Source organism: Hemicordylus capensis, chromosome 4, assembly GCF_027244095.1.
Source record: "Hemicordylus capensis ecotype Gifberg chromosome 4, rHemCap1.1.pri, whole genome shotgun sequence".
NCBI classification, from domain to species: Eukaryota; Metazoa; Chordata; class Lepidosauria; order Squamata; family Cordylidae; genus Hemicordylus; species Hemicordylus capensis.
In genome coordinates, this window is record NC_069660.1 from 175770096 (window position 1) to 175787016 (window position 16921).

Sequence of the window (16921 nt, forward strand, 5' to 3'; positions counted from 1 at the left end):
TGCTAAGGTCTCAGGCGCCTTTGATGAGGGCTTTTGTCGAAAGCATTTAGAAAGTCCAAGTATACAATGTCAATAAATGAGGTTAGTTTGATAGAATGACTGTACTGACTATATGCCTACTATGAACTTTAATTTTGAACTGTTTCTGGTCAACTACCATAATAAGATCTATCTAATGTCAACCAGATCACCTTCAACCACATGGCTGCTGACATTTTCAAAAAAGTCTACAAATTTAGTAAAGCAGAATTTACTTTCAAAGAACCCATGCTGATTCTCCTTCAGCAAGGTTTGATCTTCTTTATGTTTAATTATTTTATCTTTAATTATGCTTTCCACCAATTTACCCGGGACAAATACTAAGCTAACAAGCCTGTAATTCCCCTGGATCCTCCCTGGATCCCTGTTTAAAATTGCTGTTACACAGGCTTCCTTCTAGTTCTCTGGCAAAGAGTCTGATTTAAGGATATTTTTTGCTAGAAGATTAGTAATTTGACAATTAAGTTCTTTAAGAACTCTAAGGAGTATGTCATCTGGTCACAGAGGTGTTAATTTTTTCAATATGCCCTAGATCATCATCTTGTCACTTTTGATTTAGTTCTTCAGATTCCCTCCCTGTGACGGTTATTTGAGGTATAGGTGTTTGTCCTGTATCTTCTGTAGAGAAGGCAGATGCAAAAAAATCCATTCAGCCTCTGCTCACCTATACTCCTTTAACATTTTCTTTCCTTCCCTTGTCATCTTGCCTCAAAGACTGTTGAAGAATGGAAGCTGCTGTGCCACTATCTAGCATTTTACATTATAGATGTTTGCTTTTCGGGTAGAACTTCAATATAACACAACCATTTTCATCCAAAGTACAATACTATAAAATACTGATGTTCAGAATTTTATACGTAAGGTAGTGCAAAAATACAGAATATTTAGAAACATGACAGCTTTAAATATCATACCTGAAAGCGTGTGAGAGTAGTAAGCATAAGAGATACCAGGTAAGAGAGAGCTCACAGTATGAAGGAGAAGAGGTACACTTTTAGTGGTTGGCAAAGCCTCATAGAGATGAGCACAGTTGCTGATAGACTGGCTTCGCTTAGCTTCCAGGAAAAAATAAATTAACAAAAGTCAAATCAAAACAGTAGTGAAATATTTTGTTTTAATAGGATATTGCTTTTTTTTTTAAAGAGGAAAGCAACTGAGAAATCTCTTAAGCATGAATTCCCATGAACCCAATACATTATTGTTCTGATATTGTCAGTTAATAACGCAACAGGAATTCAATAAGGTATGTAATCTACAAGACTATGTATTATTCACTGAAGATGTTACTGTTTAAATATATCAGTTTGTTGAAACTCACACTAGATAGGTTGTACTGAGCCTTGGGAGATATTTGTATATCAGTTTTCAGGCCAAATAACTCCAATAATAAATAAAAAATATTTTTAGATTCTATTTATATTCATATTTAATTATGACTTCTATTAAAAGTGTAAGCCCCTTTTCTCAAACAGAGAACTATAATTGGAAGCTTTCCTCACCTGATTTGTAGAAGTAGGTTTGTGCAAGTAGAAACATTTGATGTAGTAGTTCCATGAGAAGCAGAAATTCAACAACTGAAGCTTTTTCTAGCATTGAGATGTAGTGATGAAAAGCTTGACCTGCTGAATGTTTTGCCTGTCATGCAGCAGGGACCCAGCCAGAAGGGAGCCAGCCATAAAAATGTGGCAATATTGCTTGATACAACAAAGTGTATCAGAGGCTTCCTGAGATATATTTCAGGTAAAACAATCAAAATGCCTCAAGTGCGTGAGCAATCTACACACTAAATGCAGTGATGCAAACAAGAGTATTTAGAAACAAGATATCCAGTACAGAGAGTGAAGAGGAAGCAGTGCTGAAGTAGAAAGGAAACAGCAAGACAGGGACATGAATGCAAGGATTAAAGTGTAGAGAAAATGCATTTAAACATAAGATCACATCCAGGGATGTAGCAAGGACAACAAGGGCTTGTGTTCAATAAATGAACATTATGGGAGGCTCTTTAAATTTTGGTGCTGTGAAAATATTTCACTTTATTTTTACTTTATTTTTTAAATTTACCCCTGCAGTTGCTCCTCCCCCTGCCACTTGCCTCCTGCTCCTCTGCTCCTCATCCCTGCTGCTCAGTAGCCAGTTTGCAAAGTGATGCAGGGGTGGTGGTTCCTGTCAGCAATCTGGCCACCCAGAAGAGAAGTCCAGGAAGATAGTCCACAATACAAACTGGGCTGCAGAAACGTAACACGGCTCGGAATAGTTCTTTATATCAGGCTCGGGCTGAAAGCTGTCAACACGAGGGTTGACAAATGTTGTCTTCCAGCAGCTAACAGAAAGCTGCTGACGTGCTTTATAGTCCAAGCTGATAACTCTCAGCTGGCAGGGATTCAAGGCTTATCAGCCCTTTGCAAGAGGCATTTACTCCTCCTGATAGTTTCCAGCTGTGCTCTCCGCCTTGTGACATGCAGTTGCTGTAGAGTCAGTGGGGACTGCCCGCACAGCTCATCCTCCAGTCTGTCCCTCGCTCTCTCCGCTGCCCCAGACTGCAATGCCTGCTCCGAAACATCAGCCGGACCTTCCTCAGCCATCTCTTGGGAACTGACAGCTGGGCTCTGCCCCTCAGGCACCCCCGCATCGGCTGAAAGGCTGTCAGCCTTCCCTTCCTCCTCGCTATCTGAGATCGAGGGCGTGACACTTCCACGGTTTCTCTCCTCACTTGAACAAAGAGAGAAGCCATAGAACTCTTAGCTGCTGTACGATCGGTTACAAAATGGAGAGCATATATGTACTCAGATTAGGATCAGGGCAATGCATGCCTTCCATTTTGTAGCTGGCTCACTCCTTGTTTGAGTGAGAAGAAAAGCCATGGAACATCCCTCCACTGCTGTGTGAACTGGCTCTGAAGCAGAAGAGGTGAGGAGACAAATAGTGGCTGCATCAGCAAGTTGCAGAAGTGGAGAGAAGGTAAGGGGCAGATGGCAGAGCCCCGGAGATGCAAGAGCCTGTGTTCATTTCAATGCTGGTAGCTATGGCCCACGTCACATCTTTTAATGCTGCATTTATTTATTTAACATATTTTTATACCGCCCAAACCTCACATCTCTGGGCGGTTCACAAGGCAAACAAAACAGAAAAAGTTTGTCTATATGCAAGACAACCCTAGGACAGCTTTGTGCACAGTAAAGACATTTTAACACACTAACTCTCCTAAAAGGCAAAAAAGGCAGTCATTTACCAGGATAAGTACCAGAAAACTGGGCCTATATCTGGTAATCAGGTACCATTAGAACAAACGAGTTAAGGAATACAATATAATGAGTGGGCACATTTACCTCTCAGTCCTGCTGAATTCAAATCTTGAAAGATACTATGATTGCTTTGGAGCATAAGGGGTTTAGAACCATCCCTGCCTAGAACAAAGGCTTGCAGAGTGGTAAACTGAACATTTGTGATGGTGGGCAGGAACAAAAGGAAGAGCATGAAAAGCATCTGCAGAGGGAGATTCCAGATTGTTCCTGAAGTCACAATTTGAGATATTATTGTGACATCCTATGGGGGAATTGGTGGGCTCTTCCTATGGCCCCTAGTCTTTGCCCAAACATGATGTGAACCACCCACACAATTTTTTTAAAAGACTGGTTTAAGGTCTCTTCTTATCCAGCAAGTCTTCTACCAGATGAGGATTTTATCAGCATAACCAAGAGCCAATTAGACCTGGCAGAAGGTTATACAGAACACTTTGGTAAATTTTTAGTAAATACTTAGGAACATAGGAAACTGCCATATACTGAGTCAGACCATTGGTCTCTCTAGCTCAGTATTGTCTTCACAGACTGGCAGCGGCTTCTCCAAGGTTGCAGGCAGGAATCTCTCTCAGCCCTATCTTGGAGAAGCCAGGGAGGGAACTTGAAACCTTCTGCTCTTCCCAGAGCGGCTTCATCCCCTGAGGGGAATATCTTGCAGTGCTCACACATCAAGTCTTCCATTCAGATGCAACCAGGGCAGACCCTGCTTAGCTATGGGGACAAGTCATGCTTGCTACCACAAGACCAGCTCTCCTCTCCTGTACTAGATGTAGATGTAGTAGAAGTTACATCTACTTCTAGTAGTAGATGTAACTTTAAACACACACACACAACCCCTAGAAGTTTTGTTCCACTCCCCACTACACCACTTATCTCTTTAAACTATTTTGATTCTCTATAATTGACTGGAAGGGTTGTGTGCTTAAAGGGTAAGCTACAGTTGGTCTGTACAGCTTTGGGAAAGCCCACTCTCTCTACAGAGACAGTGCTCCTATTTCAATTCTTCCCATGCACTCTGAATTTGGGAAGGGCATTATTGTGGTTCTTTAGTGAATAAAGGTGAGGCTGGCAGTTTGTATGCAGCTCAAAACAGCTTTTGTCAGAGAGGTTTGATGTCCAAAAGGAATTTCACTCATGCTGGTTTTGGGAGCAATAAGGCTTGCTTGAATTCAGGGTGATGAATGGTTGCATGGAGAGGAGAGAAGGCCTTGGGGGAGGAAATAAAAGGTTTTTTAGGAGGAAATATTCTGCTCATCCAAGCCTGAAATGGAAAAACTGGGCATATGAGAAAGTATTGGGGAAGGGGGAAATCCTTTGAAACATTTTCTGTTCCAGAATGAACGAAATATTTTTCAAGCAGTGTTATACCTATATCTTAAAATATGGATCTACTTTAGTAGAATCTTCTAATAAGAATTACAAGCTAATTTATGTGAAGCACTCTGAATACTCACAATTGTCCTACCAATGCAAAGTAGTAGTATTAAATAATATTGTTACAGCCAATTCATATAGCTACACATTTCTTCCTCCAAGATTCAAAGCTAGTGATAATATTTTTGCCATTGCATTTGACAGAATTATTAAACTAGCAACACTCTTAGGACTTATTCCAGAGAGATGGCTATCTTAATCTGTTAAAGCAGAAAACATGGAAGAGTCTTAAGCAACTTAAAGACTAACAAATGTATTGTGGCATAAGTATTTATTGAGTATAGCTAAGAGAGATCCTTATATGCACTCCCCCATCCACAGGAAGAAGAAATGGGGGAAGGGTCATTTTGTCAATGCTTCCTAATATTTCTGCTTCTTGGAGTGGGGGGCAGGGCTCAAATATGTTTCTTCTCATGGCTTCAACATTTCTGGAAAATGTTGCATCTCAAGTCACAAGGTGATTATTGTCCAAAGAGCAGGCTCCCTGCTGCTGTGAATTTTCCCTTCACCTCTCTCCCACATTGCTTCAGGCTCATCCATTATTTCATTTCTCAACCTCTCCTCAGACAGAATGTACCAAGAGGTTTATGAGCAAGTGATTTGCCTCCTTTGCTAATGAGCCACTTAGTAAACTTTGTGTTGGAATGTCTGAAAGATGTCATCTTGGTGGCTGCATTATACCAAGTTGTCCATTTGTGAAAGGTCCATTTGTGTCAATTTGAAGCAAGAGGTAACTTAATGAGTTCATAGCCAAGCAATTTTTTAACTGGCCACTTTAAACTTTTAGCCACCGCACTGGCTCTCTTACTATGTACTGCAGCCATGAACAAGTACCAATAAAATGGTGACTAGTGAGTTAATGAAACTGTATTAAGATTTTACTTTCGGAAAAAATACATAATAATACATACTAATAAAAAGGTATGTAATCCTACTGTTGGGTAAATTAGATGTGTAGATGTGCATGGAGATTTGTCTATAGTATTTTGTCTGCTACATTGGCTTGCAACAGCAAGCCTGGAGCTGTTGCCAGAAGGCTGTAGGCAAAGCCCAATGTGCCCTCAATTACTTTTATGCAGAGATATGAGAACCCCATCTCAGTACTCTTGTGGACAGGGTTTCTCTCTCCCACCAACATACGATACAGTTTAAGAACCTGTTGCACCATAATGTTTTTGCATCATGTAGAGAAGTCCTGCAGTGGAATGGGTGCTCAAAGTCTGAAACTCAATTTACCAACTGACTGAAAAGATTTCCATCCCCGCTTGACCTGAACAGCAAAGATCTAGTGGCACCTCAAATCTACACTGGCAAAGAAAATTAGCCCAGAAAGAACTTGATCCCTTCTCTTACTCATGTCAAGCCAAAGAAAAGGGCTGTCAGACCTCAAGAAGGCTCTGTCTGCATCACAGATGTACAGGTGCAGGCTCATATGTGGGGAGCCATGAGAAAAACAGACAGAATGATTAGAGACTAGCTAACATGTGAAGGATCCAATATCAGGTTGGGGAAAATGTTTTCCAGTTACTATAAAAACAAAGACGAAAGACTTAATTTTCTGATAGACAGTTAGAACATTACATTGCCTGTGTCTAACCTGTTGCTCTTTGGCGCACTATATTCCTTGCTTTCTCAACTCCTGGTACTCCTGAGGTAGTAGCACTCCTGAACCTCATTGGTTCCACAACTTCAGGATGATTTCTCCAGCTTAAAGAAAATGATCTTCCAACTGCAGCTGTCTTCTGAGGTCCCAAAATACCACCTTTCAGAAGAGGGATATAGAGGTAATATCATTCCAATATATTTAAAATGATCCAAATGAACATATTTTAGAATGAACAAATGCATTCAATTAGTGTGATTAATTAGTTGATTGATCTACGATATAAATACCCCTTAATATCATTTAGATTGGAGTTGTTATTTATAAAGAAGGTTGTAGTGTTAAAACGGCAAGCAGGTTCTTGATTCAGGGGATGTACAGCCATCAAAAACAAAGACTGCTTACCTGTAACTTATGATCTCTGTGGGGATCCATGGTCACTCACAACTGGGTCTTCTGCACCTGCACAGGCGGCCCGCAGAAGAATATATAGCTCCATTTAGGTGCTTGCTGTCCCTTTAAGGCGTAGTGATAGCAGAGCCTTCGGTTCCTGAATTGGCCGCTGCGAAGGGACTGACGACATTGAGAGATAAAGAAGACAGCAGACGAGCCACAGCAGCACAGGTAAGTAAATAGTTCATGTCAAGCTAGCAGAGGGGACGGTCAGGCGGGTGTTGTGAGTGACCATGGATCCCCACAGAGAAGTTACAGGTAAGCAACCTGTTTATCTCTGTAGGGATCCATGGTCCCTCACAACTGGGTGAGTGACTAGGTCCTGTAAAAGGGAGATGGGTTCTAGAGGTTATAGTACTTTCTTTAAAACCGCCCAACCAAAATTGGCCTTTGAAGCAAAACGCAAGCCCACAGTGTAGAGACGGACAAAGGGCAGGTCTGAAGACCAGGTGGCTGCCCTGTAAATATCCTTCACATGCCTGACATGTGGGCAGCTGAGGTAGCCATGAACCTAGTGGAATGCACCTGAATTCTGGAGGGCAGATGAATGTCTTGCTTCTTATAACAGAAGAAAATCAGTTGCACCAGCCAGTTGGACAATCTTTGTGTTGAGATGGCAAGGCCTTTACTTGTCCCCATATAAGAGACAAATAGTTTGTTTGACTGCCTGAATGACTTAGTGTGGTTCAAAAAATAAAGGAGACACCTTGTGACATCCAGGGCATGCACAGAACGAACGTTCAAGGAGTGTAGATGGGCCACAGAAGAATGTAGGCAGCACGATGTCCTGGTTTATGTGAAAGTCAAATACGATCTTAGGGTGAAAGGCAGGATCCAGATGCAGGACCACCTTGTCCGGGTAAAATTTAGTATATGGGGAATCAGCCCTCAGAGTTGTAAGTTCATTTACATGTCTTGCAGACATAATGGCCACAAGGAAGGCAGTCTTTAGACACAGCAGTTTCATAGAGGACAACAGGGGTTCAAAGGGGGACTCTGTAAGCGTGGACAGCACAAGTGATAGACTCCAAGGCTCAACGGGTGCCCACTCCAGGGGGTACAGGTTGTTAATCCCTTTCAAAAAACGTTTAGTGTCAGGGTGAACAAAAGCTGACTTGCTGTCCCAGACCAGGTGGCAGGCCGAGATGACAGCGACATGAACCTTAAGGGAGGTATTGGAGAGCCTCAAACACTTGAGAGAGGCGAGGTAGAGAAGTATTTGGCGGATCAAAGCCTGAAGCAGGTCAAAGCCCCGAACAGATGCATAGGATGTGAAACGCTTCCATTTGCATAGATAGTCCTGTCTCGTAGAGGACTTTCTCTCATTTAACAGCACCTTGTCTAAAAGTTCAGCCTCCACGCTGTTAGTGAGAGGGTCTGAAGGGCATGGTTTAGGACCAGACCCCCGTCTCTTGTAAGGATGTCCTGTCAAGGTGGAAGGTGAAGGTAAGCATCCGTGCATAGCCAAAGGAGAGGAGGGAAACAAGGTTGCCTGGGCCACCAGAGGTGGGGTAAAAAAAGGTTTTAAAAAATTGTGCAGCACATTTTTTTCTGGGAGGCCTGGGGAATTTTTTTTTTAAAAAATGATTGTGTGTGTGTGTGTGTGTGTGTGTGTGTGTGTGTGTGTGTGTGTGAGAGAGAGAGAGAGAGAGAGAGAGAGAGAGAGAGAGAGAGAGAGAGAGAGTGTTATGTGTGCACATTGCCTTGATAGTGCTGCCCAGAACAAAACTCTTTCCGGTCACTGGTGATAAAAATTAGAGGGAACACTGCCCATCAGTATCAGGATCCTCAGGCAATGGAGTCCTGGGGCAAGGCACTGCAGGAGGAACAGGCTGTCCAGGCACAGACAGTATTACAGGGGCTGAAGGACCAAGGGCCTCCAGAGGAGCAGGAGCTCAAGAAGGCGCAGGCACAGATGGGAGCTCAGGCGCAGGCAATACTGGCAGCACGGGTGTAGGCGGTGGGGCCCTGAGCATTGGCAAAGCAGGCCTCAAAAGGGTAGCCGGTGTGGCAGGACATTTAAAAGGGTCAGCAGGATCCAGAGTAAGAGATGTTGGAAGAGCCCCCTGGAGGCACATCGATTTCCACAGTCTACATTCTCTGAAGTCAGATGGCAATGCTGGGAAATTGTAAAGAGAGTGTGAGCGGAAACACTCCCTTGCCCTCAAATGTGGTGGTCAAAGGCCTCTGGGGAGCTGCTATAGTCCAGGGGGCCCCTAGGAACATGAGAGGCTGAAAAGTGGAAGTGCTCCCTCCAGGGCACAGCTGATGGGCAAGCTAGTGTTGAGGAGGATGGGCTACCTATAGAGGTCTTAGGAATAGGCTGAGATGAACTGGATTCATAAGTGTCAAGACCCTGGGACAAGGTAAAGCCTTTGAAAGTAGAACCTGAGGGTATTGAGCTAGCAGAGCTGAGTAGGTGATCCAGTTCCTCTGAAGTAGGTTTGCCACAGCCCGAAAGTCCAGAGAAGGTATAGCAGGCTGCAGCAGTGAAAGGCGGAGAGGTGACTGGGCAGCCATCAAACCATGGGAGATGACGATGGATGAAGGCGGCCCCAAATGAACAGGTGAGAGATGGAAAGCAGTTGCAGTGGTGCTGGGAGAAGCTGGCACAGGTGGTGCCAATGACATCATGGGTGCTGTCGACATTGGGGCTAAAGTCACCAAGTCAGCGGAGGAAAGCTCCTCGCAGCAGAAGTCGACACCGAAAGATGCGGCATAGGCGTTGAAGACGTAGAACGCCTCTGAGTCAGAGGAGTAGGAGTTGACACCAATGGGGTCAATGTTGAGCGTGCTGATGTCAATGGATGTCCTGGAATGCTTAGGTTCCTTGACTTCGAGGGAGCGGGAACCAAAGCTGATCAAAGACTTGGAAGAGGAAGAAGGTCGAGGAGAAAAAGAGGTGGCTGGCTGCACCATGGTAGGTGACGGGGACTTGGCAGAAGACGAAGTCAGAGGCTTAGGCACTGAGCCTGGCACCGAGTGCAACTTTGGCAAAACAGAGAGCGTAGAGGCCAGTGTCGAGGTTGAAGCACACTTTTCACACTTATTTTGCAGCTCTCCCGTAAACGAGCGGTGCCAGTCGTCCTTAGTGTTTTCAGGAGTGCTCTCGGCCTCTTTCCAAGGGCTTTCTAAATTCCATGCTTACAGAAGCAGTGGACGTTGACAGGTCGGCGCCAAGGCAGGCGCTGAGAGGGTAGACATCTCAGATTTCAGCAGCAATGTTGGGCTCAGCCTCGGAGTCCCTGGACAGAGAATATTTTAATACAAAGAGGCCTTCAGCCATAATTCCCTGCTTAAACGGGTCTTTTTCTTAAATGACAAACAGACCTTGCAGGTATTATGACTATCCCTCAAACATATAGAGCAGTCAGCATGGCCGTCAGAAGAGAGCATAGTGCCTCTGCAGGTCACACATCTTTAAAAACTTTTAGGAGCAGAGATAGCCAAGTCCAAAAAAACTATCCAAGGTCAGCCAAATCAGAGTCGGAACACCAAGTCCAGAACACAAGCCAAGAGAGTAATCAAAAACAGTCAGAGTCAAACAATCCAAATAGAACAGTAAATCCGAGAGAAAGAAGAATAGTCCAAAATACAGTCCAGGTCAAGCACAGAAAAGGTCAGATAAAGAGTTGTCAGAAAACAGGCCAAGTCAAAACCAAGAAAACAATCCAAACAACAATATTCACTTTCTCACAGGAATGAGGGATCAGGAGCCAGGTCCTTCACGAGTCAGCACAAACAGTGGACAAGAAGGAACAGAAGAGGGAGGCGCTCTACAGCCAGCTTTGTAGGCTCCGGTATAACTATGCCTTAAAGGGTCGAAGAGCACCTAAACGGAGCTATAGATTCCTCCTCGGGCCTCCTACACAGGCGCAGAAAACCCAGTTGTGAGGGCCCATGGATCCCTACAGAGATTATAAGTTTTAGGGCATAGTCTGAGAGCACATGATATTCACCTTGCTGAAGCTGAGCAGGGCTAAGTCTGGTAAGTGCCTGGATGGATGGATGGATGACTGCTTGAGAACCGCATGTACGCCATCTTGATTTTCATGACAAAACCAAGGTAGAATATAAATTTAAAAATCTATCATAGAGTTATCCAGCATAAATCATGCTGAAATGAATGAGAGCTATATAAAAGAATAGCTCCCATACATTTCAATGGAGTTTGTTCCGGGAAACTTCCCAGTGGACTTTGCCCATTATTATTTGCATGTCTATTTTGTTGAAAAAATGTGTACCCATTAACCAGTTTAAAAATATCACGTACACCGACAAGATTATTTATGTTAATCAGTTGGTTAAAACAAAAACAAAAATCTTCAAAACTTTTAGATTTCATAGCCCTAGATTTTAAAACAAAATATATGGAGGAGAAAGAATGAAAACACAAACATGGCACAGTTAATAAAAGAACTGCTATAGTCCTCTCAGCTATACAAACTGATAACTTCTGAAAACACAAAATAAAATAAAAAATCAATTTTTAAAAGTGGGGGGCCCTTCAAATTACTTTTGGAAACTGCATAATTCTTTAGCCAATCTCATTACATGATCTCCCAGATTTCCATACATTAGAATTTTTCCAATTATCGACAGTAGTCCTCTAAGAATTGTTCTTTTTGAAAATAGCTCATCTCAAGAGTTATATAGTAAATGTGGGTAAACCTAAGAGACTTCAAATGATAGTTACTTGAATGAGGACATGCAATAAGGTTAACTCTTCACTTATATTTTAATGTGTCAGAAGAAAAATTGCTCATAGATGCTGGAGAGTCTCAACTCAAATTCTATTAGCTTTTAGGAAGACAAGAATAGGGAAAGAGGAACTTCACTTTGTACAACGGTGTATGAAGAGTCTCTCAACTCATGACAATCCACATAAGATTTCAAGTTTAGGACTTCCGCTTGCACACAGAGCATTACAGCATCAGGAAAGTGCAATGGGTGTATCAGCAGGTGGCTAAACTATTTATTCGCTCACTTTATGCAGTTAATTTGAACATACTGATTGATATAGAACTGACATAAGTTCCAGCCATAAGTTTCCAAGACTTATGGGTAAGTAACATACACACTATTTGCTTGCAGTCAATCTGAAGATACTGTATTTTGGTACTGGGACAGTGACAGGGATTAGTGTTGTTGGGCAGCTGCTGAAGGCCCAGGGTCCTTCGGAAGAGCTACCATGATTCCTGAAACCACCTTTGTGTCCATAACTCTTATGTGATTATCGTGCCCACCCAGGTAGGAGGGCGCCCACAGAGAGAAGTTTGCAAAAGGCCTCATGAAACCTGGAGGCTGCCCTGTTTTTGTATTTATGAAGGCTACATATAATCAACTCTTACTCCAAAAGCTTTTAAGATTGGTATTCTGATGATTTCAGGTTTAGTTGGCTGTTGATCAAATTCAAGAAATCTGGAAGTCACCTAATTTTGCATGAAGTCTTTTAATTCTATTAATACTGGAGAATCCAAAGTGGCTCTGCTCAAAAGCACTATTTTGTATATGCCTATTTTTTTCCTGAACTCATTTTCTCTGAGTCACATAATACCAATTACAGAATGAAAATTAAGTCATACTAGCTTAACCTGCGCAAAGCATATGCGTGCTAGTACTTGATTGCTCCCCTCACCCCTGCCACAGCCCCCTCACCTCAGAGCTGTGCTCCTGCTCCTCACCCTCACTTGAGCTGTGCCTCTGCTGCTCCTCCTCCTCCATCACATTGCTTCCATCCCCCTCACCCCTCTTGGTTGCTTCTTTCTCTTTTCCTCTCCCTTCTTGTGCTCTCTCCCTCCGCTCACTCTTCCTCTCTGTCTTTCTTCCCCTCTCTTCTTTCTTTCTTTCTTTCTTTCTTTCTTTCTTTCTTTCTTTCTTTCTTTCTTTCTTTCTTTCTCTGTCTCTCTTCCTTCCTGAGTTAACTAATCTAGTTCATCTTGTTTTCTCATCTAATTTGCACAGTGGCAGCCTCCCTCTCCTGAAGGGGATCTTTCCTCCCTCACAACCCCTCTCTTTGCAGACCCCTGCCCACTATCCTTTTATATAGATTCTTCTCTCCTCTACAATCTTCCCCCCAGTAATAGCTGCATTCCAACTGACCTTAACCATCACAGGCTCCTCTTTCCTATCTGCATATGGAATTCCCGATCCGTGGCACTCTAAGCCCCGGACCTTGGGAACCCAGGCCTTTTGGAAGGGCGGTATAAATTTTCTTAAATAATAGATAGATAGATAGATAGATAGATGGATAGATAGATAGACAGATAGCCTCTGAGGTCCAGGGAGGGCTCCTCCTACACCCACAAGCCAGGATTGTGACAATCTCTCACAACTGCACAGGGGCACCTCGCAGTTAGTTAGATACACTGGGCCAAATGGCAGGTCACCCAGGCTCCAGTGGTCGCTGCTGCCACGGGGGGGGGGGGGACGACGGCTGGGCTCACACACACACCCCTGGCAGCTACCCCTCAGCCACACAGTGGCTGAAAAAAAAATTTTTTTAAGGGAAGTTCAGTGGGGAGGCTGCAGGAGGCCTCTAAAAGTAGGTTTGGGGGGGGGTTGCACCAAGGGGGGACCTCACGTCTGGGGGCTTCCCCCCTGAGGTGGTCCAGGTGCCAAAATGACCTAAGTGAGCCCCTGTTCCCACTGCCCTGCCTAAATCCACCAGGGTGTTCCTGATCCGTTACCACCGATTGGTAAAGCACTGTGTGGGTGGGGCTTGTCACACACCATTTGCCAGGCACCACCTAAGCCTTTTATATATAAAGAAGATAAAATGGTAACCAGTTCATTAATGTATGAATTTGAAATGCTTCTCTTTTGGAGCTGGGCACAACAGTAGGAGCATGTAGGCTTAGTAACAGCAATAGCTGGCTTACAGAACGGAGGTCAACACTAGAGAAATCAAAGAGCGCTGGGCTTTGGAAAGGGCAACAGACAAAATAATCTTTTTTCCCTTGACACAGCCGGCCAAACCTAAAGCCTCCAAAAGTTTAAAAACACACAATTGAAACAATTGTCATTGAAACAAGATTTACCTTTTCCTCTTTGTATTTTCTCTTTTTGCTCACTTAACTTATCCAGTGGCAAACTGGTCATTTCAACACCATACACTGTTCTCGCTAAAACAGATGTTAGAGAATCCATAATGTTAGCCCATTCAGTTATTAGCTCTTCCCAGTCAGTAAGGGATGACAGTACACGCAGCAATTCATCCCAGAGTTCTCGAGAAATATAAACACTCAGATTTGCTCGGACCCAAGCCACGATAAGAGTCTGTGATGGGGAGACAAGAAAGGAGGAACAAAATGACTCCCCATCTAGAATTTGAAACCTGTTGATTTCTAGAGAAAAGGAAATACACACACAAAAGATCGGTCACAGTAGAAATGCCAATCCATATTGCAAATGTATCATTTGATTTGATTTAGGAGAGGAGAGCTGGTCTTGTGGTAGCAAGCATGACTTGTCCCCACAGCTATGCAGGGTCTGCCCTGGTTGCATCTGAATGGGAGACTTGATGTGTGAGCACTGCAAGATATTCCCCTCAGGGGATGAAGCCGCTCTGGGAAGAGCAGAAGGTTTCAAGTTCCCTCCCTGGCTTCTCCAAGATAGGGCTGAGAGAGATTCCTGCCTTCAACCTCGGAGAAGCCACAGCCAGTCTGTGAAGACAACACTGAGCTAGATAGACCAATGGTCTGACTCAATATATGGCAGTTTCCTATGTTCCTATGATTCTACCACAAACAGCAAGTGTAGCCATTTTCATCACTCCTGAATGATGACTGTAAAAATCCAGGAGTTTCTACTCTTGTCATTTAGCAGTCTTACCCTGTTTCCCCGAAAGTAAGACCTACCCCGAAAGTAAGACCTAGCAGTAATTTCTGATGTACCGCTAATATGCCCTAGTGCATTTTGGGGGGCTAAAATTAATATAAGACACTGTCTTATTTTCGGGGAAACACGGTAAGTAAAACCATTCTATATCCTTTTGACAAGGACATGAAATTTATTCTGGAAAAACCAATTATCTCCAACCACACTGCTGCATTTTGCTTTTCATCTTTCTAAAAATTACTACTATAAAATAAGTGTATTAGTACATAAGTGGTTTCTTTTTCACATTCCCTCTATAAAGAATGAGACATACCCGGAATAGCAATCCAGCTAAACTTTGAGCAAACATATCCTTAATTTGGTTATCTTTTGGTTTGTGCATGACAGCTTCTGTTATCCTGAGAAGAATTTGTAGCATTTGCTCCCTAGAAGAAAATAGAGCACACACATTTAAAATAAAATTATGAAATATGATTTATATATATGAAAAATTTAAAAACCCCAATTTGTTATCTAGCTGGGAATCGGCTCTCTAATTCTATGCCCTCACAAAATGATCTTGTGACCCTATGCCCTCACAAAATGATCTTTACACTACAACATAATCAAAAGGCAACATAATAAAAACACTGACACAGAACTCTTCAATAGGGGTAACCAATCATTAGCAGAAAAAAGTGTCTCTTGTTTTTGAAAAAAGCAGAAGCAAAACCAGAGATGAGAATTGTTTTGGGCCAATGTTCTTAAAAAGAGATTTTGGAGGTAGAACAAAGGGGGGATATGTGGGGGCCATCGAAGATCAGTTGTGATCTTTATGCAATATTTTGTGTTTAAATTACACACTCATATTTGTGTGTGTTTTTTTAGTCTAATCTATTACATGGAACAACATGTTGCTTACCTGTAAATGAAGTTCATCTAGTGGTCATCTGTTGAAGAATGCATGCGCTGAAGTCCATTCAGGATCCTTCTAAAGCTCTCTCTTGTGTCTAGCTTTTTGGTGGTAGCTCTTCCCCCTCCTGGTGATATCACACCCTCCTTCCCTCAATTCAAGTGTCCACCAATCTGGAAGAGACTGCAGTGGGGAGGAAGGGAAGGGTGTGTGAACGAACAGATGACCAATAGATGAACTTGGTTGACAGGTAAGCAAACTGTTGTTCATTGTTGTGGTCTCTGTTGTTCACACTGATGGATGAATCACAAGCTCACCTACCTGCCGGTGGGCCCACAGTCACTGGAAGATGGAATGCAACACAGCTCTCCCAAACTCAGCATCTCACCTGGAGCGTAGGTCCAACTCGTAATGTGTGACGAATGTGTGCAGAGTAGCCCAAGTGGCTGCTCTACACATGACATCAATCGGGACGTTTGTGTCAAAAACAGTGAACATGGATATCGCTCTTGTGGAGTGGGCTCTGACAGACCTCGACGAGTCTTTACCCATCAGTTCGTAGGCCCAGGTGATGATACTCACAACTCACCTGGCTATAGATTGTGTGGCTGGCTGTGAGCCTAGTGTCCTGGGAGCATAAGATACAAATAGGGCCTTTATTTGTCTGATTTGTTCTGTTCTGTCCTTGTAGAAAGCCAAGCAGCAGCGTATATCCAGGCAGTGAAGTGTTCTTTCCACTTGGGAAGTTGGGTTTGGAAAGAAAACCAGGAGAAACAAAACTTGTGACCTGTGGAAGGCACTCACCACTTTGGGGAGAAAGTTAACATCAGGAGCCAGTTGGACCTTATCTTAGTGAAAGAATAGGTACAGGGGGTCCACTCGCAGGGTCCTTAGTTCGCTCACCCGTTGAGCCGACGTAACTGCCACCAGGCAGTTTTCCAGGTAAGTAGATGGAGATCCCATGTAGCCAGGGGCTCGAAGGGTTTTTGCACTAACTGGGTAAGCACAAAGGGAAGGTCCCACCAGGGGAACATGAAAGGGGCATCAGGGTACAGGTTGACCAGGCCCTTAAGAAACCTTTTGACCACTCGGTTTGAAAAAGGGGATTCCCTGCCCCTCAGCATAAACTGTGCCAATAGCGCTGCCAAATGTACTCTCAGTGAAGATATGGAGAGTCCAGTTGTCTTCAAGTGGAATAGACAGTCTAGGAGAAAGGGGATTAACGGCCCGTAGGGGTCATCAACCTTGGATTTTTCAAATTCCTTGAAACACCTCCATTTGTGGTCATAGGTTCATCACGTGGAGGGCTTCCGGGCAGCCTGCAGAGCCACTTGTAGGTGTGGTTCTACATCAAAGAGAGGA

The 16921-nt window shown here is 43.5% G+C and overlaps 1 protein-coding gene across 9 annotated transcripts in view; it reads right to left on the reverse strand.

Annotated features, from left to right (window-relative positions):
* Positions 1-16921, reverse strand: part of RALGAPA2 (Ral GTPase activating protein catalytic subunit alpha 2) — a 343889-nt gene that overhangs the window by 229463 nt on the left and 97505 nt on the right. For 8 of the 9 annotated variants that reach the window (XR_008306232.1, XM_053246346.1, XM_053246353.1 and 5 more), the window contains exons 14-17: positions 14981-15092; positions 13869-14106; positions 6370-6534; positions 954-1094 (exon numbers count right to left, since the gene is read on the reverse strand). Coding sequence is in view for 8 of the 9 variants with exons in the window: in XM_053246346.1 (XP_053102321.1) it covers positions 954-1094; positions 6370-6534; positions 13869-14106; positions 14981-15092 (656 nt within the window). In the remaining variant the exon portion in view is untranslated. The remainder of the gene's footprint in view (positions 1-953; positions 1095-6369; positions 6535-13868; positions 14107-14980; positions 15093-16921) is intronic. The other variant, XM_053246348.1, reaches the window with a different exon arrangement.